At 39.4% G+C, this 25,835-nt stretch overlaps 1 protein-coding gene across 9 annotated transcripts in view; it reads left to right on the top strand.

The window, feature by feature from the left end:
- LOC135489670 (transcription factor 7-like 2) overlaps nt 1-25,835 on the top strand; it is a 212,262-nt gene that overhangs the window by 142,260 nt on the left and 44,167 nt on the right. For 8 of the 9 annotated variants that reach the window (XR_010447198.1, XM_064775176.1, XM_064775168.1 and 5 more), the window contains exons 6-7: nt 5,466-5,486; nt 18,737-18,872. Coding sequence is in view for 8 of the 9 variants with exons in the window: in XM_064775176.1 (XP_064631246.1) it covers nt 5,466-5,486; nt 18,737-18,872 (157 nt within the window). In the remaining variant the exon portion in view is untranslated. The remainder of the gene's footprint in view (nt 1-5,465; nt 5,487-18,736; nt 18,873-25,835) is intronic. The other variant, XM_064775184.1, reaches the window with a different exon arrangement.

Raw genomic sequence — 25,835 nt, 5'->3', positions numbered from 1 at the left:
GTGTACAGATCAAAGAAGGATAGAAGTAGCTAATCTAGTGGACAAATTAGATTGACGATGCAAGGGTAGTTTTTCCGCAGCGCCTCGGTTTGGTCGTTTTTGCTTCATTTAGTTTCAAGGGGCTAAATGTTTGAAGTTGGGAACTGGGGTGCATACAGATTGTCGACATAGGTTTCAGGAGGAGGCTTTAGCTGAGAATCTTAAGTCAATACTACGAATGTCGACCTTAAATGATTAACCTTGGCCGACAACAAGGACGGGCATCTCGACACACTAGGCCCCGAGCCAGATAATAGACCACCCGTCCAAAAGTCATGGAATGGCGGTGATGAGAATATTTGTTCTAACCTTTGCAATGTGATAACAAGACAAACATCACAGGTAGGAAAATCGGAGAAATGTTGAGGATGAGAACGTGTTACACTTATTTGTTTTAAGCTTTGTGTATTGGCTGCCTGGTTGACACCTCTACGTTACACCGCCTCTTTCAGTGTATACTGCATCAGCCAGAAAAACAAAGAGCCGGATTCTAGAATGTTCCACTGGCTCGATAATCACACAAGAGGCTGGCCTCTGTTTTACTCTTCATGCCACCCTAAATGTGGCGGAATGATATGTTGGTTGTGTATAGGGAGAAACAGTGAGTTACATTATGGCATATGGTAAATCTTATCTGGGGTAGGGCTATGTTTAGATTTTTCAGAGCAAAAAAAGGACACTAATGTACATATACATGTATGTAGCTTTGTATCTTGTATCGTGTTCTGACTATGGCTCTTCGCTTTTGAGGCAAGAGTAGGACAACTTCTTGCATAGGGATAAAGGGGAAAATTGAGTGCGACAGAAGGGTTTTCTAGCTATTCATCAACAACATTCAATCAATGCTTTGTGGTGGACCCAGGGTGGCACACCGGGTGTTTACAAAAAATGCCTCAAAATATCATCCTTTCAGAACAGAAAGAACTTTTAAAATTGTTCTATTTTCCTTTTTTTCTTCCAGAAGTTTTCCATTTTCCAAATTTTCATGACCTCGCATCTTCCTTTAGTTTCTGACTCGCTTGAGAAAAGCAGATGATATCGTAAGATACTTGTCCTTTTTGTGGCCAATTCCTGCGCCCTTTGATCGACCTAATCACGAAGTAGCATAGCTTTCTGGAATTTTCCCAGCCTCTGTTGTTTTAGAAGTTTTAATCACCACCACGCCTTTGTTCTGTAATTAGAACGCAATTTCAAAACAAAACAGTGTTTTTGCCTGTCGTCTGTTTCAAAGGTTGACATTTGAAACTCTGGTTGAGTAAAGTTTGCCATGAGATTTCTGATTAACGCTGTGTTTTCCAACAAATTTTGTCTCGAGTAATATCAGGAAGTCATAAGAACATCCTGAGTTCCTTATCTTTTAATGTGTTAGATAGCAGGTGCAGTTATCTCCCAATTTAGAAAATTGAAATTTAATCAAGTGCAGTTTTCTGTTGTATTTACAATGGCATTAGCAATAAAATTTTATCACAAGCATTACGAAAACTTACCATTGGAATGATAACACATGCACCTCCTAACTGTTTGCCTCAAAATATGGTAACATCGAAAAATGCGGACTTTGATGGGAATAGAAGTCATTACTACTAAGAATAGTAGCAGCTTGGCCATAACTGGTGTCAATTCAACTTGTCAAAAATGTCGCTACCTAACAAGTGACAGTGTCATGCAGAAGGTAGTTACAGTCAACTTATTTGAAACGCACTGTAGACCAAGCCATGGGTTACTTGACTGTGTCTCGATCCATCAGAGGAATCTCCAGGCAACTTCCAAAGTTTTTAATGAGCGCTCAGTTTCATGCCTCAACACATGAAATACTTTGTCCTTTTGTATCAAGTGCGGGCACGGCGTTTGTTAACTATCTATCGTCAAACACAGCCAGGTTATGCGATACGGATGTAGCGTTGGTCTTATTCACTGATTAAGACGTTGGAGGTAACGCTATGCTCTTTTGGCTGTCGGCGATCTTGTGACTTGTCTCGAGATGGGCGTCAGGGAATCGTGTGGACAATGATGTCATGACCTGTTCGACATTTGACCCTATTGTATGATTAGTCTCATCTGTTAACCCTTGCATAACAGTGACCACTCAGAGAAGACATTTTATGAGAAAATATTGTTCTCTAACCACTTCTGGCAGTTGAGACAACGGTCTACTATCGCGCTACCGCTGCCCCACACTTGTCATTCTTATTCCCATACCACATCTCATAGTCTCTTGAGGCAGTACTCCATTGGTCAAGACGATGTCCATGTGGTCATGGTCATCTCCTGGTCAAACCGACCACAGGCGCTAATCCGTTTAAATGGATAATTTGTGGACATTATGTGAATAGTCAACTGATCAGGATGAGATTACATCACTGGGGCGTTTGATCCTGTTATCAAATTTAATGAAGTGGCTATTATGATCTCGGTGGACATGTTGAGGGCTGGAGGGTTGAACGAGTTTGTCCAGAGACAGATGGACACTACTGCAGCATCGAATGGCGATTGGAAGGAAAGTCAGATGGCTACATTTGCCAGGAGAAAGAAAGGTAGCAGTAGCTCCGTGATGGAGGAAAAATAGAATTTGAGTTGAAAATCGACTCTTGATTGTTACTGCATGAGCGAAATATCGTTCAAGAACCTAATAGGCAAGAAGGAGACATCACAAAAACAAGCTTTATTGGCGAAAATCTGAAGAGCAAACTTAATCTGACCGCCCGAAGAAGGCCTGGTCCTCTTTGGTTGAATCGGGTTACTAGATTTATGCCGCAGTGCAGAGGGGGGACTGGTCAGCTTCTCATTGACAAAAGGTTGCCTCATTGGCTCTCTAGTTTGGAGATGGAAGTTTCTCAAAAATTTCCAAGAACGTTAAAACGGACCAAATGGCACAAGAAGGTCAGCTCCCTTTTGGGATGACTCAGGTTGCTGATGCTGGTAAAACAGGGCAGTTGGCAGAAAACAATTAGTGGCCTGCTCTCCTATGACAGAGACTGGCCATTGGCACTCTTGTTCCTAAAAGAATATCTTTCGAAAACGGTTTGGCTTTAGATAGCGAAATATGCCTAATTTTAATCCTGATGACAAATCTTGTGCGGTGATGAGTTCGGATCATCCTAATTTGACTCCTTTAGTTTTTCCGACAAAAAAGCTGTGGAAAGGATCTTTCCTTAGAAGTGGACTGGGGTGTTCTTTGTGTAACACTTGATAGGTGTGTAATATGATGGTGTTGGCATGAAACTAGTGGCTTCCGTCACTCTGGCTGTCATTCTATGCAGCATGGACTTGCCGGTCATGTCCAGTAATATCAGTTGGTGCACTTGCCTCGTTCTTTTACCTGAGGTTGGCAGAAGCTTGACTTGACAATTTCCCATTTTTTGTCAGTGTATCATGGAAGATTCATGATAAATTACACAACATTGGTATGAATCTTTCCCCCGATTTCTCAAAATTCAGTAGAGTTTTCGGAGGTAATGTCAGTGGTAACTACTATCAAAAATATTTTCTGGAGGACTTTTATTTGATAGTTAGCAGAACTTGTCACTTACTAGTGTGTTTTATTTGGCCCGCACTCAGTTGGATGCTAACTTTGAGCTCTTAAAAATACTGGAATAGCTTCTCTGAATCTTTTGAGATATTATGATGCATTGACTGACTGCAACTGGTTTTGCTCCTGGGACGTCCACACAGATGATGACAGTTGCTCTGGCCATGAAGATATCAAAGTTCTAGGTGTGTTGATTTATGATTCGTGGTGGAGCCGTGTGTAAATACTATACGGAAGTCCTGAAAATGCCGAAAGTGAGAGCAAAGAGTAATTGGGCAAATCTGTTGATAGAAGCATGTTGGCAAGACGGTTCCTGGGTTTGTTCAGTGGCGGATCAAACGTGATGATGATCGATGATACAGGGATGTTTTCTGTTCAGGATCCGACTCGGTTTATTGGGTGATGTTTTTGTGGTAGCGCAGCTCAAAGCAAACACACGCTGATGTAATTGTAGCTTTGCCACTTTCGCCCGCAATCATCCGCATGTATCAATTGTAGTTGTTCTTGGATGGTTCTAAATAACATGTTTTTTGTCGCTGGAGTGGTGAGATCATGGGCTAATTTCCACAGTTCTCTACTTCTAATGAGACAACACTCTCGTTCTCTACTATGAAATTAAAGAGGTGACAAGGGAAATTGCACGATCTTCTTGTCTTTGTATTGTTCGCCTCATCTTGGGTAATCGGAGAAAATATTCCGCGGAGAAAAATCGTACCAGGTGTGTTCATGTCATCACCGAGGTGGCATAAAATGTTGTATGATTAGAAAACATGGTAGTATTCCTATGGCATTCTGGCGACTACGGCTGGATGCGTGACAGCATCCTTAGAATGGTACAAGGGTCATCTCCGTAATTGTCACACTCTTCATCAAATCAAGGTCAGATTTCACACGGGTTCTCCGGACTTGTAACGTTTTCATCAACGAGATGACCAACCAATGATTATTGAAACACGTTTACTCCACGGTGAGCTCGTAGGAAATGGTGGACAGTGTGGCCACACCATTCGTTATTCTGGCTATTCAGGTAACAATAATCACACCGATTTCTGCCAAGTTTTGACCTTATTCATTGAATCCTTCAAATTCTCACATTTTGCCACCAACTTGACAACTTGTCAGTCATTTCAAACTTCAGTTTAAGCCAATTTGGCATTTTGGATTGCGATGATGATTTTTCAAAGTTCAAGTTTATCTTTCCATTTTCTCAAGGATGTCTGCAGATTGCCATTTTGGGTTTCGATGGTTATTTAAATTTCGATGGTTGTTTAAAGTTTAACTTACCATGAAGATTATCTTTTCAATTTCTCAAGATTGGCTGCTTCTCATTTCCATTGTTTCATTATTCAGCCCTTGGTTTTGATTGGTTCTGATATTAGCTCTAACAAAGATGGCGGACATCCTTATTAAAGATGGCCGACGCCTTGATTCTCTTAGGATTGCACTAAGCCTGTAATGCTATTAAGTCCATACCAAAGTCCCAGGAAATTGAATACTTATATGCCAGTGATTATGTTTCTGAAACAACATTTGATGTAGGTTTCATCCTTCATTGACAATAATCTTCTCTGCATTGATTTCAAGTTCAGTGCCATACCTTTGAAACCACTCTGGTCAAGTCAGTATGGAATTGACTTAGAGATTCTTGATCAAGCTAAATTCTATAAGTTATCTGGTTCATTGGACGGTCAAAATTGATTCTGATATTTGATGAAGCAAGGCACTCCTGGGTGAAGAAAATTTGATGTTTATAAGTTGAAAGCGGAGAGCAGGAGTCAAATGTAACTCCCGTATTGATGAACATGATGAAGCAAACCACTCCGCTTCAAGAAATGAAAAGTTGGTGATCCCAATTTTGAAATATCGTTAAATTTTCTTGTCATGTTATATTTTCCAGGGACCAACTACACATTTCATGGTAAGTGATTTGTCATCGAATGCTCAACTAACCTTTCCATAGTTCTTTCTAGCACAGGTCTTAGGTTGTGTCCTCCTTGAGTCTATCGTGTGCTCTTTTCCCACCTTGCAAAAAGGCCGGGCTAAGATCACTTTAACTTTTGCTTTTAGGTTTCTTCAATTCTGTCCACGCACTCTAGGATTCTTCACTTCTTGGTGGTAGCTAGGTTTAGGCAGTTTGCATCTTCCTTCTTTGGTTTTCCCTCCCTTATTCAAAACTTCTAATCCACAGGGTGCCTCACAAAAATGCTAATGACACGTTTTTGAGGCACCATGTATAACTTTTCAATAGCACTACCACAATCCCATTAACATGTATGATAATAGTTCTTGAATCCCTGCTTTAACTTTCTCAACTGGTTTTGCAGTTTTGTATTTCTTGATATCCTTTAATATAGCCAACCTCCAGTTAGAGAATCCTCTGTTATGATTGAGCTTAGCTTTACATTGTAAGAAGCTTTTGTAATATATGCAAATTAAATCTTTGAGGAAGCGGATCGATTTCTTTATAAACCTGATTTGTGTTTTCCCCGAGAAATATTACTGACCTATATGGTGTGACTGCACATTTTAGTTTTGAAATATGTCATAATGTGTAATATCCACACTTGATTATGAAAAACATTTGTCAGGTGATGTTTACGTCGCACCCAAAAACAGTGTAGGACATTAGGTCATGGACAAGTCCTTGATATCATGGCCACCTTTGAAGTGATTGCCAAGTTCCTTGAAGTTGCCAGGGCTAAAGCTATTAAAACAAAGGAATAACAAATTGTCAATTACATTTGTAACAGTTCCTTCTACTGCATAAACAGTAATTGGTCAGATTATGTCGAAACTGTCCTCGATATTCAGAGACTGAAAGTGCTGGAACATCCTTGATGTAGGTCAGAGAACCTTGAGTATAAAAGGGAGTTATATGGCTTGAGGTTAAAACAGCTTCTACACGAGTTAATCTTGTTTGCCTTGCTGCTCGGGGCTGTTTCACCCCAAAAGCAAAACATGAAAACATACTTACAAACAAATTGAAAGCAGTTTCTTGGGAATTTTCACCAATTTGTTGTATTTTCCTAGAAGTATACATATTTCTCCGTATGTGATGATTTTGAAGGGTTTCTTCCTGACCAGAGGTGGACAAGTAATTCTATCTTTTCGTTTCCTTGTCAAGGGGCTTCCCTAGTTGTTTTTCGATGAAGGTTATTCACCTATTTATTAGATTAAGAAGTGGGTGGATTTTTTGTGCACCGTGTGAAGGCAAGCAGTGCCAAGGTTGCACATGCAACTGATGTACTGTACATGCATTATGTTGGACCAATGCTACGACCAAATCTATTTCATAATTTGTGCTAGTGTTTACAGCATCTGTGGACAGCCTCCCCTATGAAATCAGACCGTTTGCGTTTTCAGACAACAGCAGCTCCTATCTGGCCACACCCATGGCATAGCTACAAGTACTGTTTCTAAATCATTAATAGAAATACAACTTATCAAATAACACTATTCACCCAATCCATTTTATGTTTTATAACGGCGACTAGAATTACAATCTTTCTATTTATAATTGAGTTTGTTTTTATGAAATTGTGCAAAGCCAATGATTATGGAGCACTTTTCAAAGCATAACCATAGTCATCTGCAATTTGTAATTTGTGTGTTCTTTCCGTGTATGCTTTTGATAATGGAGCTAGGTTTGTGTATCTTTTTATCTGAGGACGGTGCCAAGTGACCAAGGTGACTGTTAACAACACAAAATAACTTTCATAACAATTTAAACACTTAAGGAAGTATATTGCAGGTCATAAAATAGTCATCACTGTGATTTTAGAGTTTGGTATGACTTTGGCTGATCATCACTCTATCTTTTCTGAAGATTTACGGCTTTCCTTTGGCAGATTGCGGCTGCAAAATGAGTAAAAGCATGTAATGCTAGTTGATGATTATAGCACCCATATTCCAGATGATTTCTCTTGACGCACTCAAAGGCTCAGTTGACACCCATTGAATCATGCTCAGACCTGGAGCAATGTTTTAGAAATTAAATGTAATATTAATTCCACGACATCTCAAATGGTGACATGAATGTGAGAAGACATTTAAAGACTCGGATAAACAAAAGGCGGACGGGATGTTTTTAATTGTAGGGCACTTAGGTCGCAGGGATTTTAGTGTTAATTATGTAGCGCAGATGGAATATTGTCACCAGTGCACGCATGTCAAGTGGTGACGCGGTTTACCCCCAGAGGGGGAATACAACTCATCATCAATTTAAATGAAACTATGAAAAAATCTCAAGTCTTTGAAATTGAAGATAATGAATAGTTATAATGCATTTCATCTCATACGGCACCTGCCCCTGCCCCTTCTGCGATGGCGTTCCTTGATCCAGTGCTATCTTCTGCTCTAGTGTCGTCTGCTCGCATTCATGGCAAAGGTTTCAAATGTTTACTTTGACACCCCTAGCAATGGCGTACAACTTTGAAGACCTGTAGACTTTCCTTCAATTAAACGGAAGAAAAAAACAGATGTTGCCAAAACAAAGGCGCTTGTGACAGTGCCCTGTTTGACTTTGTCATCGCCGTGTGTTAAAATATTTGATTTCAAAGGCGGGATTCCTCAGGGTTCACCACTTTCATTTGCGAGAAAGAATTTCGATGATTGCGGTGCCGTTTGGGCCCTTGGTTGTCGAGAAGTGATGACCACTGACTAAAAGGCAGTAATTGCTCTTTCCTTATGGCACAAACTTTCTTCTCCTTGTGGCGTCGGGTTATAGGAATTGTGGGTAAATACGCCATTGCGATAAGTGTGTGATAGGTCCTGAGTGCTTCTTTGTTGTGGGACTTCGGAAGAGATATTGCATTCATTACTCTCTCAGTGTATATTAAGGGCAGTCCGTATGATTTGTGTCTCGTCATTAGTGGCGCTGTTCATGGCTTTATAAGGCTGATAAGCTAAGCTAGACGAAAAATGTGGACAACTCCATATGCCACAAATGTGACTCCCATTTTGGTGTGATGGGTCGCATTTGATAATCGAAAGGTTGTTTGGACACAGGAACCATTTCAATATTGCTTTATCTGGGAATATTTTTCTAGTAATATTCTAATTAAATTTTAATCAAAGGAGTTGAAATCTGCTCTTAACTGATTATCTTTCCTTATTTCTTGGATGATTTGATATAATAAAATACTTATTATCAGTTCTGATGTGGGGCTATGTAAAAAAATGTAAGAGTAAAAAGGCTTTCAGTGCCTTATTTGGTTGTTTTGGTTTGTAACTGAGGATATAAAGTCTAACTTCTATAGCACTTAATTGAAGTTATATTTATATTTGCAACTGAAAATAGTGAAGAATCTTTTTTTGGACCGAGTTATTTCTTGATTCAAATTCCCATTATAGCACTTTCATGTTTTGTTGTGCTCCTGATTGGCCTAAGAAATTACCGTCGATGTGCGAAGGAAGTTAGAAATAACAAATTCGTACCTAGGATAGGGTGATGTGGTTGGTTATTGATGACGTTGTTTGCGATCATGTTTCCACTTAAAGGTCTGGAATCATGCTTATTGTCAATAATCAATGACGGAAGTGCGTCACCATGCAAGACACACCTGCGCAAAATGCTGTAAAATACAAGTCTGTGACAGAAAATGAAGGTCAGTGGAGGTGAGAATTGGATTGGCCTGGATCTCGTGGGCTTGGCGAGGGTTATATTTAGCGAAAACTCCAAAGAAATTTCTAAATTAAGCAGTAATAACCTCGTAAAAGATGAAATTAGTTGTATGATTGTGGGATATCTTGTTCATGGAAAAACAAAGTGATTGAAGTTTGAATTTCTGTTTACACATATTTACTGCTTCAATTTGGTTACTATAGGGATCATAACTGAGATTTTAGATGTGATCAATGAAATATTCTACTTTGGGTTATTGAAAGCTTACTGTAATCATGACCGCATACAGTCAAAACCATAACTCCACGGAAAATGTCCATGGACATCGATAGCTATCAGCCGAATGTAAACAATGTACCTGAACCATTAAAATCATACCTTTATAAAGGTGAAACCACTTTTTACTTCCAGACTTGTTCCTTCCACAACATTTACTTCATTAGCCCATCTCAGGGACATGTCACATTTTTTCTCGGAGGCTAATATTTTTTTTGCCGGATTCGTAAATTGGACTAATAATTACCATCATTGTCCATAAATTGTTATGAATTTCTTCGATCTTTTGCGGTGACTAGGCAGTTGGTCAAAGTGCGTTGGATACTCTGCGGAAAATGACATATCCTGATGGTTTATCCTCAAGGTTTTGCTAATCTGGAGGTGGTCCGGTTGAGATTTTCACTTTTCCCCTTAGAAGATTCGATTGGCTCGATCGGTAGATAATGATAGGTTTCCAGCCTGACATTGCCGTCTTTATTGTGTCGACGATGAAACCAGTTTAATTAGGAGATTGTTCCTGTCCGAAGCGGTCGCTTTGATCGCGACTTTGGAGCCAATTATAATTATGCCAACAGTAGACAATTATAACTATGTACCTGAAGAAGTTCTTTGAGAACAAAGTGAAATGAGTTCCAGTCTTACTTGGTCGGAGACAGTAGTACATGTACATGCTGTTTTGTACAAAAAACTTCATCAAGTCATCTTGAGACCAGCTCTACTCGATTTCATATCTAGTTGGACTAAGTCTTGTTTACTCTCTGCTGTCTATTGCCACAGGATTTCATTACATCTTTCGGTGAAAAATCCTCCAGTCCACAATCCCTCTTGACTAGGTCCTGCGTAATTATATCGTCCAGTCAGCGAATACTGAGATGTGTACAAACCATTGCCAGCGCGCGGGGCTGCCCGGATCAAAGCGTACCGCGGGCCTCGTCTTCCACATGACGTATCCCCAGCATTCCGGTTCTTGCTTCACTTGTCCCGTATCTGTAATTGTTTGATTCAAGGCTTACCGAGATTTTCAGAAGAAAATTAGTTACATCACAATTTGCACAATGGTTTTTATTCATCACTGGGTCAAATCAGAATCTGAGAGATGAAAATATGATGCACGGCGATTTGTTCGGTTTCGTCCGTAATAGCTGCCACACCGTTTTACAAGGGTTGTCTAATTGGCTACCTATACCATGGACCCATGCCGACCTCCTACTGATGACTTCAATGCAGCAATCTTTCTAACCCTTACAGATATCTTTGTCATACCGATGGCTGATTGTTCAAAAAGGGAAAAGTCATTAAATCATAGGTGTCGTGCCTACAAAGATGTCATGATTTCTACAATCTCCGATTGACTCCATTAATGAGCACTAGGTTAGATAACATTTGTGTGATATTTTACAAGTAAGAGTGATTACATCTAGAATGAGGGACTTTATTGCCAAAAGGTGGCAGTGATAGCTAACTGACAAAATCTGTTGCTACATGTAATGTGTTTGTTTGGAGATTTGTCAATTGTGGTAGGAACTGCATGGTTGCAATTGTTTGCTGATCCCTGATAGTTAGACACTGAGGTTCGCTCCCCAGCTGATCACATCGACCAAGTCAAGTTTCTCAAATCTCTCAAATCTGTGTGGAGGATTTGCTTCCAGGCGACGACATCCAAGGCAATTCTCTTTAAAATCTTGCCAAGATCTCGTGTAATCTTTTGAAAACTTGCGTACTCTGCTACAAAATTTTGTGCTCAGTCACCGGGCTCTCCCCTCGCTCGGCTGAATTTCTTTACTTTCAACCAATCTTTCCTTTGATCGCCTGTGTTCTTTCATGCCTCTGTGGATCTTCATTTAAAACCCTTTAAGTTTCCATCATGAGTCTGATCGAATCTTCAAAGGCGACCCCCGTTGGCTGGTTTCAAGTCGCGCTCTAAGCAGATAGACTAGGATTTATTCGCACTTCCCTATGCACTTTGTTCACAAATTATGGAAAACAGATTATGCTCTGTTCTTGAAAGCTTTTCCGGATAGCTGATGTGATCTTTTCTCAAGTCAGTCTGTGGCATTTGGAATGAACATTTGAAAACTGATGTTGCTAAATTTCCATTGTTGAGTTTCAAGTCGCGCTGTAAGCAGATAGAGAGTTAACTTTTCTCACCTCCCTGACACACTATGTCCACAAATTATGGAAAAAGATAATTACCCATACTTGGTTCCTAAAAGTCCCAAGGTTATACAAAGTATTAAAATAATTACATACCTAGAACTTAGTCTAAAAACATCAAAATGATATCCATCCCATTTTCTTTGCTCCCTATATGACACAGATAGTAATAATCATGATTTGCGAATCCAAGTCTTGCCAGAGACGTCTTTTCAACACATTGCTCGATGCATTATTATAAATACTTTGAGCAAATGGAAGCCACCTTTTGATATTGAAGATGAGCTAAATGTACTCATTTTAACTCCTTTGCAACCTGTTACCTTAAAAGCTTTGAAGAAACGTTCAATGCTGTTCACATATATAGAATTGTTAGTAATAATATCAGGAAAATAGTAACTTGATGGGTTACTAAATAGACTTAAATGGATTGCCCTTGAGATATTTTTTGATGATACTGGTTATTTTTAGTGGATGAGAAGTATTGTGTAAGAGTAGTCTTGGTAGAAAATCATGAGGGCCTTGGAGTTTCCACCATTCCATCCCCCTCCCAATCTCAAGGGTGGAATGATTTCCTAAAAGTCCCAAGGCAAAGGCAGGGATACCGATTGTCTTGGACTTGTTTTCCTTAAATGAGAGAATGAGCCATTCACTCACTACACCTTGAGGTTTCTGTGATCAACATGTGTTAATGCGCAAGGGTCAAGAAGACCTCCTATTTCAACTGTAAAGGAAAAGACATGATGTTGCCCTGTCAGGCATCTCATCAGAAAAAAAAAGAAATATGCCTGGCAGAATGTCTGATGGTTTGTCCATATCACATCCTTCCGATTTGACATATCTTCTGACATCCTTCAACGAGTCCTTTTGTTTTCGTAATAAGTGGTCTCAAATAAGCAATGATTAGTGCGAGTTACCGAACATAAATAGATTAGATGGTCAGCTTCCAAGCCGTTTCCTGATAGTCTTGATGTCAGGAGACGATTTCTCAATCTACACAGCAAGTCCGGCCAGGACAGTGGACTTTCTCAATTACATTTACCAAGATGACCGAACCTCACCTAATCTTCAAAGGAGAAAACTAAATGAAATCCTCGGGAAGAAATTACACCGCCCTCGTTCCTGTGATGTCATGTTTATTTATGCTCGGGCAATTAATTGTTGTATTACCTGGAGCATCGGTCATTATTAAAACACGGCGAATCAAAGAATCACTGAAAATGCATGTTAGAAGCCACGTTTGATGTTGCGGAACGAAAAAGACGCTGGACACCGAACTTGTAATTAGAGAATCTTATCATGGCTCTGATTGGTCGAAACTTTTCTTCCAAAGAAGCGATGTTTGGTACTGTTTGCTTTGTTCTTGACCAACGCTGTGGTCCGGTAAGATAAAAATTGTCGGGGGTAAATTACCGACTTCCGAGTCGTTCGAGATGTTTGCCGAGTGATCCTTTGACGTTGGGTTATTGCTTCTTTTCGAATGAGGAGCAGACGTGAGATTGCTTCGAAGGATTTCTGCGGCAGTGGCCGTATCAGAGGCAATATCGAGATATCCTAGAGTACTTCGTGTATCTTTTCTCGACAAGATGTAAAAAATAGGAAATCTGTAACCATACTGACTCCTGTCCCATCTTACTTCTACAATACATCATATTTCTAATTCATCGGTGGAAGATTATCACCGAAACATTGCTGGCTAATGGAATTGTGGGCGTTAAATGTCGAAAAAGTTTGTGCCACGGAAGTTAAGAAGTTGGGCAGATTGAAGCATTTGGTGCAGTGACCTTTTCAACATGTCCAAGTTGTAGGTGGTGGACTTTATCTGAATGATCTGTGCTGCCTACGGGGAAAACATGTGTCTAGATATAGGTATGACACCTATATAATCTTAGTCATTATTATTTAATTATCAATATTGATTGAAACATGACACAATGGACATGTAACCTGCTATCATTATTGTGTTTTCTCTGGAATTGTTTTGAAAGAATGTAAATTTTATTCTAGAGGTTTCTCTACAAACTTTAAAAAAGGAAATTTCTATAACCAGTGATTTGTGAAAGATTAGATGAATTACGATTTGGATATTATCCTGATGAATTAATCAGATATTTTAAATGCAGTAACAATGAGTGACTTCACCAGGATATGAGTTTCAAATCCATGTCTGGTTTTGCAACAAATTGCGAAAAGTGGTACATGAAATGAGGATGAAAAAATTATTCATATCCAAATCATAGGCGTTAATCTCTCCTTTTCACGGCTATTATAACGGGCGGTAAAACTGTGTTGATGGTAAAAGGTTTAACCTTTCATGAGATAAAAGACATTTTGCCTTAATTAACTGATGCCCTATTTGCTGGGATAAGAACAAGAAATCTGGCTCGCTGACGGTAACGTCGTAAGGAGCTTAAGGAAGGAAGAAAGACAAATTCCTGGCTACTCAGCTCATGAGCGTAATCCGAAGAGACAAAAGTCCAATCATGGGATGAAAAATCTGTCTGCTTACGCTAGCAGACACTGTGAGGCTTACTACTTATCCCCCAATATTTTGGAAATACACCTCTTAGGGATCACCTTTGTGGAATTTGAAGTTTCTGTGTCTATGTTCTAGATATCTTGATGTGTCTACTCCGCCTTTGGGCGACAAAGAGGAATCTGTGAAATCAGATTGACTTGAAAAGTTTACTTTTAGTCCAATAACTTTTGATGTTTGGAAGCCAGGTTAACCCTTGAAATATATGTCCGACCACTGAGCTTGATCTCTTTGATTCGAAGATGTATATCACAAACGTTAAGTTTTCCAATGCAAAATGCAAAATGCTGTATGATTTATGAAAGATGGCTTCAAAGTTAGGAGATCATTGGAAATTGCATTTAGGATATTCATATTCTTATAATAATAATGGTTAGACTATTTGCGTAAAGACTTTGCAGTCAATGCCATGGAGTGGTTCACTCTCAAAAAGTGGCTATTTAATATTTGTAACAAATCACTTCAAATTATCAGCTCTGAAGGCATTGAAATGGAGAAAAAATGACAGGTTATTTGGGACAGTTCTGTTTCCATTGTTTGAAGTTGCACTGCCATCCAAATGTACTCTAACTTTGCCTACGACATGTAGATGTCGTCAATATACTAGAAAAGAAAACAAGAATATTCTCTCATTTATTCCGCGATCAAACATCGAAGTATCCCATAATTCATTGTGGTCAATATTTGCCCTTATCATCAGCGCTAATAGCCTTAAGATGGACATTGTCCCGACCTTTCGTCTGTTAGTGACTCCCTTTGTCCTCCACTTGTGGACTATCATTTCCATCCCCCTTAACAACAAAGGCGTAAGCCTACTCATGACGGCAGTTTTTTTGTTGCGTCTGCATGGTCATTGTGGACTCCATCATCACTGCTGCATATTCAGAAGTCCATCTCATGTCCACCTGACCTGTAGTCCATGGACAATTTCTTCAGTCTGCCAAGTATATTGTTGTTCTTCTTTTGGTCGATATTGACACCAATTGCGCACTTTATCACAGGAGCTAACCATTGTTTGAGTTTGATGTCAGGGGACGACCAGGGCTTTTCGCCATCCTTGAACATTACCTGATGGAGTATCGTGTCCAATTGGACAAGATCACATCTTAATTGTAGCCGTCATCATCAGGATGATAAGTGACCTAACTGAGATATCACAACTTCTTACGTTACACTTCTTTACCGGTCAGGACAAGTCTGCTTTTACCGCCATTTTACCGCGACTTCAGACGAGACATGTGACATTAGGTGACAATGATTGGCATTTGTCTGATCTTTGACTATGCATATAATTAGGGCGTAGTTTGCTTTTGGGTTGCCTTTGTACTGTCCCTGTACGGTGATTATGCCGTGCCATCATCTACAATTATTCTGTGATCACACTCCCTGTTTATTGGCTTCTTCATTAGTAGCTAATCAGTGTCTTATGATAAGAGCCGAAATTTGTCATTGGTAAAAGCACCTGAGAGCCTTGTTGAGAAATTTCATATTTCCATTAGCTTCCTGTAAATATTGTCGTATTAGCTGGAAAAAGGCTTGAAAAACAAGCCGAAAGCATTGTTGTGTCTGTTAGTTTCGTAGCAATATCGTCCATCAAGGTTGAATAAGTGTCGAATTTTGTTGCTATCTAGGTTTTGACTTTTTCCAAGCGACAAATGGTTACTGATAGTAAGGCAAAGGAAAAGGTTTATTGGTTCAGATGCAAATCTGCATGGTGAGTGGTTTGTCCTCTCGAGCTCAGAGAGGTAAGACTACCGTTCTGATGACCAAATTATTTTCAATATTCAGAAGATATATTCACGGGGAAAAAAGTCAGATTTTCAATGTCCTTGACCAAGATATTAATCAAATCTCAAAGCATTCTACCCCCTTGGCCCTGAATCATCCCGATTTATTTCTTGCGGGTGAAATGTTCCACTTCCTGACACAAACAGTCTCTCCTGAACCAAATCTCAGAAATGTCTGGGGTATTTCTTCACAGTGTCTGTTTGCTTTCCTGCTGGGGAATTGTCCCTGGGCAAGCACCCAAGCTTTAGGGCTGCTCACTTAGAACTAATTCAAGAGTTTTATTTGGAGATCAGACAAGTCCGCATTCACTCAGATCATCTGTTTAATTTAACGCCCGACTTGTTCGTAAAGAAGCGCTGCAGCGCTGGCTCCTAGGTGTGGGTAGAATGAGTGCTCCGATGGGCCCAGGCTCATCGACCGTGATGCTTCTCTTGATAATGAGAGGGGTGGGTCCGTAGGTCCTCACCATCAAATAAGCAGCTGCTCTTGCCGAGCCATATCGCATAAACATTCACAATGTCCTATTGTTTTCTCATTATGATTCAGAAACTGTTACTTTTGAAGTGTAATATTAAATTAGCCTGTATCGCCCGCCATGTAATATTACCAAAGTGGCGTATCATGTGGGGGAGGGCCTGCGCCATTTTGACACCAGCTGCTCGAGTTGATACAAAACATATAAAGGTAACAATAGTCCATTATATCGTGATTAGAATCAGGGGGCAGTTATCTGCTATGATATAGGGACCCTCAGAAGATGTCTTTTATCCAAGAGCATTTCACCCCCAGGAGTAACTGCGGAAAATAAAGCCATGTTTATTGCCCTGCGGCTGTGCCCTACCCCTTCTTTCTTATCATAGGTCACGACATTGTATCAGGTTTCAAAATTGCATGGTGATTCATTAGGGGTTCAATTGAAGTTTCCTGCAGTTTGAATTGATCTTGTCATGGTTGTAACAGTTCACTCAGTTTTTGAAGCCCTGAGTGTATCACAAGTGAAGCGGGAAATATTGTGGGTATGATGGCCGGTCTTTCAGATTTGTCGGTTTACCAGTTTTCATAATCACCATGTTTGAGAGAATGGATAGTCACAAATAACATGGTCAAACTCAACTGCCAAGAGAAGATGCTTAATTATGATCCAGCTCCCTGTCATTGGTGGCATTGTAGAAAACAAATTTCATCATGGCTGTTTTCTTTTGGAATAAAAATGTACATGTACATTCCAGTTCCTTTCATCTGGTATTTGCTGTGAATTACAGCCATGCTCTGTAGATGAAAGCTGCTCACATTCTTTGAGTTCACTCCTCAGGGATCTATCTTCACAGTTTCAAAGTCACTGTTCAGAATCTCAAAAAGATTCTGCCCCAGAATAATCACGGTCATGCTCCCAGTGCTAAAGTCATAAAAAACTCACCACCCCACGTAATCATCAAAATACTCCCGGGTTTTCAATGATAAACAGATTATGGGACTACCCTTGTCAAATCAGCAATAGCTTTGTCTATTTCTCTACGCCTTTGACAGACTAATCAGTAATAGCTTCCATGTTTCTTTACCATTAACCTCAGCCTCCTCTCTCCCTGTACCCCTTGATCTCCCCTACCATACTGCGACCTGATGGTGCCTGCTTGTTTTGACTTTAATCTAATCAACGGTCCAGTAAATGGAAGAAAGCAACGTTGCTTTGTCTCAGCTGAAATTGAATAAGTTGATTTTAGGTTAGTTTACTCTTCAGCATTTTAAGGCAGTTTTTCTGGAACATTTCGACTTGGATGATTCAGTGTTGTGATACTGTGAGCCGACAAAGTTCAGAGGCATTTTATTTTTGTAGATTTGGCGATGGCCCATCACAGAAAAATGGATAACAAGTCGCATTTTGGACATGGGATTATCCACATGTTCATAAGCTTAGGTTTTTAACTATATTTTGATACCACTCCTGTCTGATCTGGACAGTCTTTGGTACCAATAAAAATAGGAATGCTCTAAATTACCTTGGATAGGAATGAAACAGGAGCTCATGTTAAATGATCTTTACAGATTATGCATATGTATTTATTCCACAATAAAAATGCATCTGTGGACCTTTTGTTCCTATGCCATAATCAGCAGGGTCATTTATTTTTTTGTTGGTGATATCCTTTTTGTTCTTGTGTTACTCCTGAAAGAAGTCTCTCTTATCAAGTTGAAGACAGAGGTATCGGATGATGTTGACTAATAATATGATGTCCTTGAATAAGACATCTTCTGTAACAACTGCTGATAAAACTGCGTAGCTATCCCCTTCTTCTTTTTGTAAACGGAGATGAATTTTTTTCACCCATCCCTAATTTTGGGTACACTGTTATAGGTACAGGTATAACATGTCAGCTGAGGGAATTTCTTCCCAAATTGCAATACCATATGTTCTTGCCCCTGATGTTCCGAGTGCTTTAGATTCTGCAACTTCAAAATTTCTGTCAAAGTTCCTCTGCCACTGCCAGCACAAGCAGTCCAAAGATGCTAATCTTGTCTTCAGTGAGAGAAAACATTATCAAGTATCTTTAAAAATGTTTGCTTGAAGGTACAAAGGTCAGCACAGCCCAAAACAGAGCGCCATCTGGCTTGGCTATGAAAGTTTTTTTCCTGTTTCAGCCGGCAGCATTTTACAGTAGAACCTCTGTGCTTAACGCACCCTCGGGACTGACAAGTACTGTCCTTAATAGAGGGGTGTCCTGATTAGAGAGGTCAAATTGAATGGAAATGCCCAATTTGGTTCTAAAACGTCTCATCTCTTCGTATTTTTCAGGGGAACAAAGTATCAGTGGTGCAACCGACACATCCTAGTGCGCTGGCTCACCTTATGATGTACAACAATGACTCCTTTACACAGCCACCTCCAGCACACATGGGTATACCACCAGTTTCTATAGACCCAAAAACAGGTAAGACACGAATTTTATCTCAGATCTTTCACAAAAGTTTCAAGCCTGTAGATTAAGGGGCTGTCTGATGTACCAAGAGCAGATTTTAAGATATTTTTAAACAGTTCTTCATTAGACTTTGACGTTTTGATCAGTAGTGCAATGGACAAAAGAATTTTTCAACCTTCCTTTTGATATAGTTGTAAAAATAATAATGCAATTTTGTGTTATATCGATCTGGATTCAATATTGTGTGACGAAATTTTACTTTTAGAATTTTACAAGCCTTGTAGTTGTAAGCAACTGATTCAGTTTTGTTTTGGCGATTTAGATTATTGTTCAGGATGAGTATGATTCAATGGCTAATTGGTTCATTCTCGACCCGATGGCCAGATAATCGCCATGGCCAACTGTTACATGATACAACCTATTACAGAATTGGTATTTCCTCTTGCGATGTGATATTTGTATCTATACGAGATACTCCCAATTTTTTTTTTCACCAAATGCTTCCTTATATTGATTATGGTACTATGAAGGATATGTCATTATGTTCGCTTTATTTGTCAGTCTATAGTGCCAAGATTTCGTTCCTGATAATATGACAGTACTTGTATTAACGGCTCTTGTTTTAAGTCTATAAAAAGTATGGCTGCATGAGTATCCAGTTTGATATCTAATTTGAATTTTCAAATAATTATGTCACAACTAATGATAACAATAGCAATTGTGACAAAAGTTACATCTTAAAGCAACCTTTCTTAGTGTATTGTACCATGCTTAAAGCACCTTTTTCCGCAAATTTTTTCTCCACTCTTTCACCACTTTTTCCAAAGAAAACTTTCCCGGGAGTCAAGGAGTTGTTCCAAAGGCCTCATTTGAATAAGACCAGTGGAGGGACCAAGTTATGAGCCAGGAGGTGAACCCACGGCCCCTCCATATTTGGAATATTATTTTCAAATAAGTTGAAATAATGTGCAAAACATAATTCGTTGGGGAAAACCTGTCAAACCTCACTCCTTGACAAAGGTTTTTCAAGATTTTTGCTTGCTTTATACATGTACTATGTTCAGCTTATAATTTTGGGCCTCTCATTTGACAGTTACAGCCAGGCTTAGAGATATGCTGCTGTGACGAAGTACATCTTTAGTAACTGTCGCAATATGCTTGAAAACTTATAAACGATGTGAAAACATTTCGATTTCTTCAAAGTGTGGACGAAATGAAGAACTCTTCCTCGTCTTTGAATCATGTTCAATTCTTCTTACAGAGCAGCTCAAAGGACTTTGTTGTTTAATTAGCAGTACTAATTAATGTCATGAAGCCGTGAACTCTCCAACAGCAGGTGTCGAGTCAAGTTAACTCGTGAGGAACACGTTTGACAAACGGGCATTACCTTCTTGTTATTGAAATCTGATCAATACATCCCATCTGATCTTTGGAGGGCCTCTTAGAAACGTGCAAAATGACGCCTTTGTTATGCGTCTCTTAGTATCTTAGTCAAAGCGTAATGAGTCTGAATAGTTTATACTTGAAAGTGAGTTGCCCGTCTTTGTGTTTTTTGGCCTCTCCCGTTGCAAAGGCAGCAAAAGCTGTTTATAAACACGGATCGACTGTTGTGGTGGATCACGTGACGGAATCTTAACTCGTCATCTAGCGCTATCGACTTTCCCTCTGGCGCCTGCCTAATTTGCTGGATAGTAGCAATATGGATGTTCTTTCTCAATTCACTTTTGAAAAGTTTGTCATTTTTTTTACCGAGTTGAAAAGTTCAGGAACTTTTGTTGAGACGTTCGAACATTTTCTGATGATAAGTTTGTTTCCCAGGTCAAAATGTATTGTTGCATATGTATGCAGATTTTGAGAAAAAGTTCTTTAGATGTTAAAAAATCATTTCCTTGCAGTTTTTGCTATGATTTTCTGTTTCATGAAAAATATGTTTGAATGCGCGATATCGGGTCGACTGGTTGATATGGTGTCAGACTGCTGGATGTTTGCTCTATCTCTTTCAGCAGGTTCACTATATTCAGCTGGATATCAAAATTGTCATCTTAGATGATAAAAAATCGACCACCCACCAACTTATTCGTCCCCAACATCCCAGAACATTGATAATATGTAAACTTATTTTACAAAACAAAACCCACTTGTACAAAAGCAGGAGAAACAGAGTTGCCCACACTAAAATCATTGAAAAAAAACGCCATACTTTCCCAGCAGTATAGCCAGCCGCCATCCTCTCCTCCTCTCTAAGAAACCATTTGTCCAAAAACTGTTGAAAGCGTTACTTAGGTTTTCCTTGGTTACAAGTAACAAATGGCAATAACCCACAACATCCCAATTACGAAAATTGCCAAATTCGGTGGGAGTGGTGCTCACTTATGCTTCGGTTGCAACAATTAAATCTATTCTGCCTATTACCGCCCAACTGGATAATCGTATTCTGCGAGTTCATCTCGGAAATAGACAGTCGGGGAGCCCACTCCAAAAATAATCGACTGGGGTCTGAGATCTGTGGATGCATCTCCACCCTACACAGGTTTGGAAGCGGCACCCAGGTTGCTATTTTCTGTGTATGAACAATCACAATGGTTGTAACTCTACACCTAGGTAATTTAGCCCTTGGGTCCTCCGCTATCAAACGGATCTATGTCTAAAAACTACTCCTTTAATTCGAACCTGTATTTAAATTTGAATTGTGTAGATTTTTCAACCCAAAGCATCATATGAATGTGGATCATATTCAGAGAAATTAGTAGGAGTTCACCTGGAAAATTTAATTTATAATCAGCAGTTTGATATTCAAATGAGGATTCAAATCTGCCGCCATGAGCTGGCATATTTTGTGGGTTGACTTTAAAACCAACAAAAAATAAGAAACTTACAACTGTTTTATCAGCTGAATTAGCCATGAAAATATCAAAAAGTGACAGAGGATATAGAGGAGATAGGATGTTGAAGTGACGATATGAGATCAGTGTTGTCAGTTACTCAAGGAGATCTTTTAAGCCTTCTTTTGTTGTTGCCTCAATGAAATATTCCTATGCCCTTTGGCCCATGGTTTCCAAGGCCAGCCCTCCCTACCCATACATCCGGACATCCACTCCCGCATCCTCAGTATGGGAAGATATCTAAGGGCCATCTCCGCCATTGATTTTGGTATCGCTTGCATGTCGCAATTAGGGCACGTGCCGTCCGTAACGGGTGATGGGCAATCCTAAAATTAACAACTTGTCCCCGTCGCTAATTGCCTGACCTACGAGGTGTTGCGTTGCAGGCTTGTGTTAAGTAATGATTACAAATCGAAAATTGGACTACTCTGACCACATGCTGTTAGAGTTTTATTCAGCGCTGTAACGTAAGAGGAAGACAGTGACTTGAGATGCTGGTCCCGGGGCCGGGGACTTGCCTTTGCAAATTGCCCAACAAAAGCTCTGATCTCCTATTGTTTAGGAAGACGCCGTGATCTCCTCTTCTACTTCTTGTTGAGCAATTCATTGAAAAGTATTGAGTTGTGAGCCCCTGGCAGTGTCATCGATATGACGAGCTGACAAGACAGTTAACACAGTTAGCGATCTTATCCGAGTTGTTCTGATGAAATTTGGTGGAATTTCATCCCATGTAGTTGTACTGGGAGATTTTGCAGTCTGTTTTTATCTGTCAACGAAAAACAGGATACTGGTGATCAGGGCAGTAACTTGAGAGGTGTGGAGGTAACCCCCAGGGTCACTGAAAAACGTATAGCTAGATATCAGCCGATGATTTTATCATAGGTTATTGGCAGAAATAACAAAAATAATCCTCAAATGATGTATTGACGTGGCATTGAAATTGGCTTAGCACATTTTGATAATACTGACAATTGAGAATTTTCTTGTAATCATCAAAAGGATGATTTGTCACCATTACGTATGACAATTGCAGTGTTGCATACAGCCTGGGATTTTACTTCTGGACAGTACCAGTACTATTGTCAAGACAGATAGTGGGCTAAAGAAAAACAATAGCATACAGCCTGGGATTTTACCCCTGGACAGTACCAGTACTATTGTCAAGACAGATAGTGGGCTAAAGAAAAACAATAACTAACTCATGACGTCCTGAGGGTGGTTGCAAGTGTCTCGTTCAAGATGGTCAAAACTCGTGACAATGCCCCTTTGATGTGTCCTTGATGTCAGATACCTTGAGGCCCTGACCTGACTCCTCTCCATTGTGAGTTCCTCTGAACTTGGTGCATGAATCTTTATGATGATTTGATGATTGCATTCTCTTTACATCAAAAAAGAGTACAGGACACTGAAAATTCCTGACACCAAAATGAGAAAAGAACCTCGATCACCAGCGCACATCAGTATTTCTGACAACTTGAATGTCATCAATGTGTTGAGCTGAAGAAACATAAATTGCATTGCTCAACTGTACAGTTCTAACAATTGTGGCAAAATTTGTTTAAGCTCATCTCAGAAAAAAGGCTTCTCTCTAACTTTATACAAAACGATCTTCTTTTGAAAGTTGGCAAGTCTCATCATGGTTTCAAAAGGTATCCAGTGGGTTGTTAAGTACTTTCTGATAGCTCCATTCTGACATAATATCTTGAACTCGACCAATCACAGCACTTGTTACACTGAATTGCAAAAGTAGCCATTCCAAGAGTTCTCCTTTGTGTTGTTCCTCTGCTCTGATGGAAGCTGGACATTGGAGCCATTTCTGATACAAGTGAGATATCTAAGCAGATGACCCGACACCATCGATGGAACTGTCGGACGAGATGAGGTCAGCTTTCAGAGGCATCTGGTTTTTAAACAGGTTTTTGTAGGGGATGGTCAAATTCTAGTTGCACTTATCATAATCTGAGGCCAAATTTCAGTTTGAAATGTTATATTTCATATGTCGTGTTTATGGAAATGTTTCTGAGCAACTGACCATGCTTTTTTTCCCCACTCATGAATATGCACAGGTAGTTTTTGAACATGTAGAAACGTCGTGTGTGAAGGTGGAAATGTTGGAACCAACATTTATATCAGGAAAATCTAATAGATACAGTAAGGTATTGCCGAACTGAAGTTCATGCCCTTTGGAGATCAAGAGGTGTTACAATGTGTTTCTATCATGTTGAGGTTAATGTACCATACTTCAAGAGTTACTGTCAAGAAATTTCAATAATTACAATTTCGGGAAGTGCAGATCAGATTCACAGAAAATTCAGAATGTCTACCTCGAAATCCAACCCCTCCTTTTGATTATTACAAACTTCACTGATTAATTACAGAATATCTTGTCGTTGATATGACCCTATTATCAGGCTTGCGCATCCTGCGATGGTGATCGCAACATTAAAGAGTCCATTCTCTGTTGTTCTCAACTTCAAACGGGCCATGATAGCCCTGTCTTAGAAAGCTAACTGGTAACCTAGCCATCTTGTTAGCTCCTGCAATGTTAGAAAATAATGCTATCATTTTACCTGACTTGTGTAAGAGAACATGTTCCTAACCCCTCTAATGATCTGTCGGGCTTACTGGAAAAGTTTTGAAATAACCCAATACACCAGTCCAAAAATGTTGGACAAAGTCCCTGTGGAAACAAATACCTCTAAATCTTCTTTGCAACTTTCTTCCGACTTTGGAATCCCAATGCTATCAAAATCTAATTTGGTTGGAAAAATTCTTTGAAATGGTATCGTTTTTTCCTCTGGTTGTTGGTAATTTATGCAGAATATCTTTGCCATTCTTTGGAATCTAATTGGCTCATTCTTGCTGGGAGTTTCTGTATTTCGTGCATGTTGTAAAATTTCATTAAAGAAAAAATATTGTTGCTTTATAATACATGTATTTACACTCTGTTATATAATTTTTAAAATCAATTCTAGGTTCATCTTAAATTCCTTTTGGACAATTCGAATTCAAATTCGTCTGTTAGTATTACAGTTAGTCATGAAAAACACGGCTGGGTTTCATTTGAAAGTCTTCAGGCATCTTTAGAGGATATTTATTGTTGTATGCATTATTTAATTTCCAATCACCAAAATAGAAAAAGGCTCATTGTCTATGCAAAACGTTTAAAAAAACTTCACAACAGATAGGACAGATATGTTTTCTAGAATAGATATGTTTTCAATTGGCAAAATAATGTATATTGCATCAGTCTTTCATGCTGTGCAGATGATGAATATAGATATTCAAGTACTAAATTATGGTTTTTGCTGCCATGATCTTACATATTACCATTAATTGTTCTACATTCTAGAAAAAGGACTGCTGGTTTATTCTGTTGCCTGCATACCTTGAAACTGCATCACAAAGTCCTTCCTTGAAGGCTATCAGTGACTTGCCCAAGGTGTCAGTTGCAGAGGTGATACCCTCTGCAACTATCACTACCAAACGATTGTGATGAAAAAAGAAAACAATACTTCAGATTTTCAATGGGTTAATTGTAATGAAGTCCTTGTTCAAGTGGCCATTTGATAGAACACACTGCAATCACTACTCCTATCTAAAATGTCCTGTCAGATCTTTAAAAAATACCGTTCAGATCAACACATTTTCCCCAATTCAGACAACTTGAACTGTCTATTTTCCACCAAGTTTCATATTTCCGGGTGTGATTTCTGTGCGTGGGCTAAAGGTATAATATATCACCCTGAATAAAATACTAACACACTGGCGATAAGCTTTGGCTAAGTGCCTGTGGCCATGTTTATTGATCAAATCATCGATTGATTCCGTCAGTTGTCAGTTCTACGTCTCGATCAGAATTTCACTGGTTGCAGTATGGTATGTCCCCTTTTCTGAGACGAAGACCTTTTCGAATCTGAAAAGTCCCTTAACTGTCGAAGTCAAGTCAGAGTTGTTAAAAGCATGCCTAAAATGACGTAAATTATTTTGCATCCTCCCTGAAAGTTTGCTTTGAAAGGTTGGAACTCTATGAATGAAAGAAAAAATTTGATGACAGTTTGCCTTGAGGCTTGACTCTCGGCATGTACTATAT

This window comes from Lineus longissimus, chromosome 1, assembly GCF_910592395.1.
Source record: "Lineus longissimus chromosome 1, tnLinLong1.2, whole genome shotgun sequence".
NCBI lineage: Eukaryota > Metazoa > Nemertea > Pilidiophora > Heteronemertea > Lineidae > Lineus > Lineus longissimus.
The sequence above is the reverse complement of the archived record's forward strand: the minus strand, read 5'-3'. Positions and strand labels throughout refer to the sequence as shown.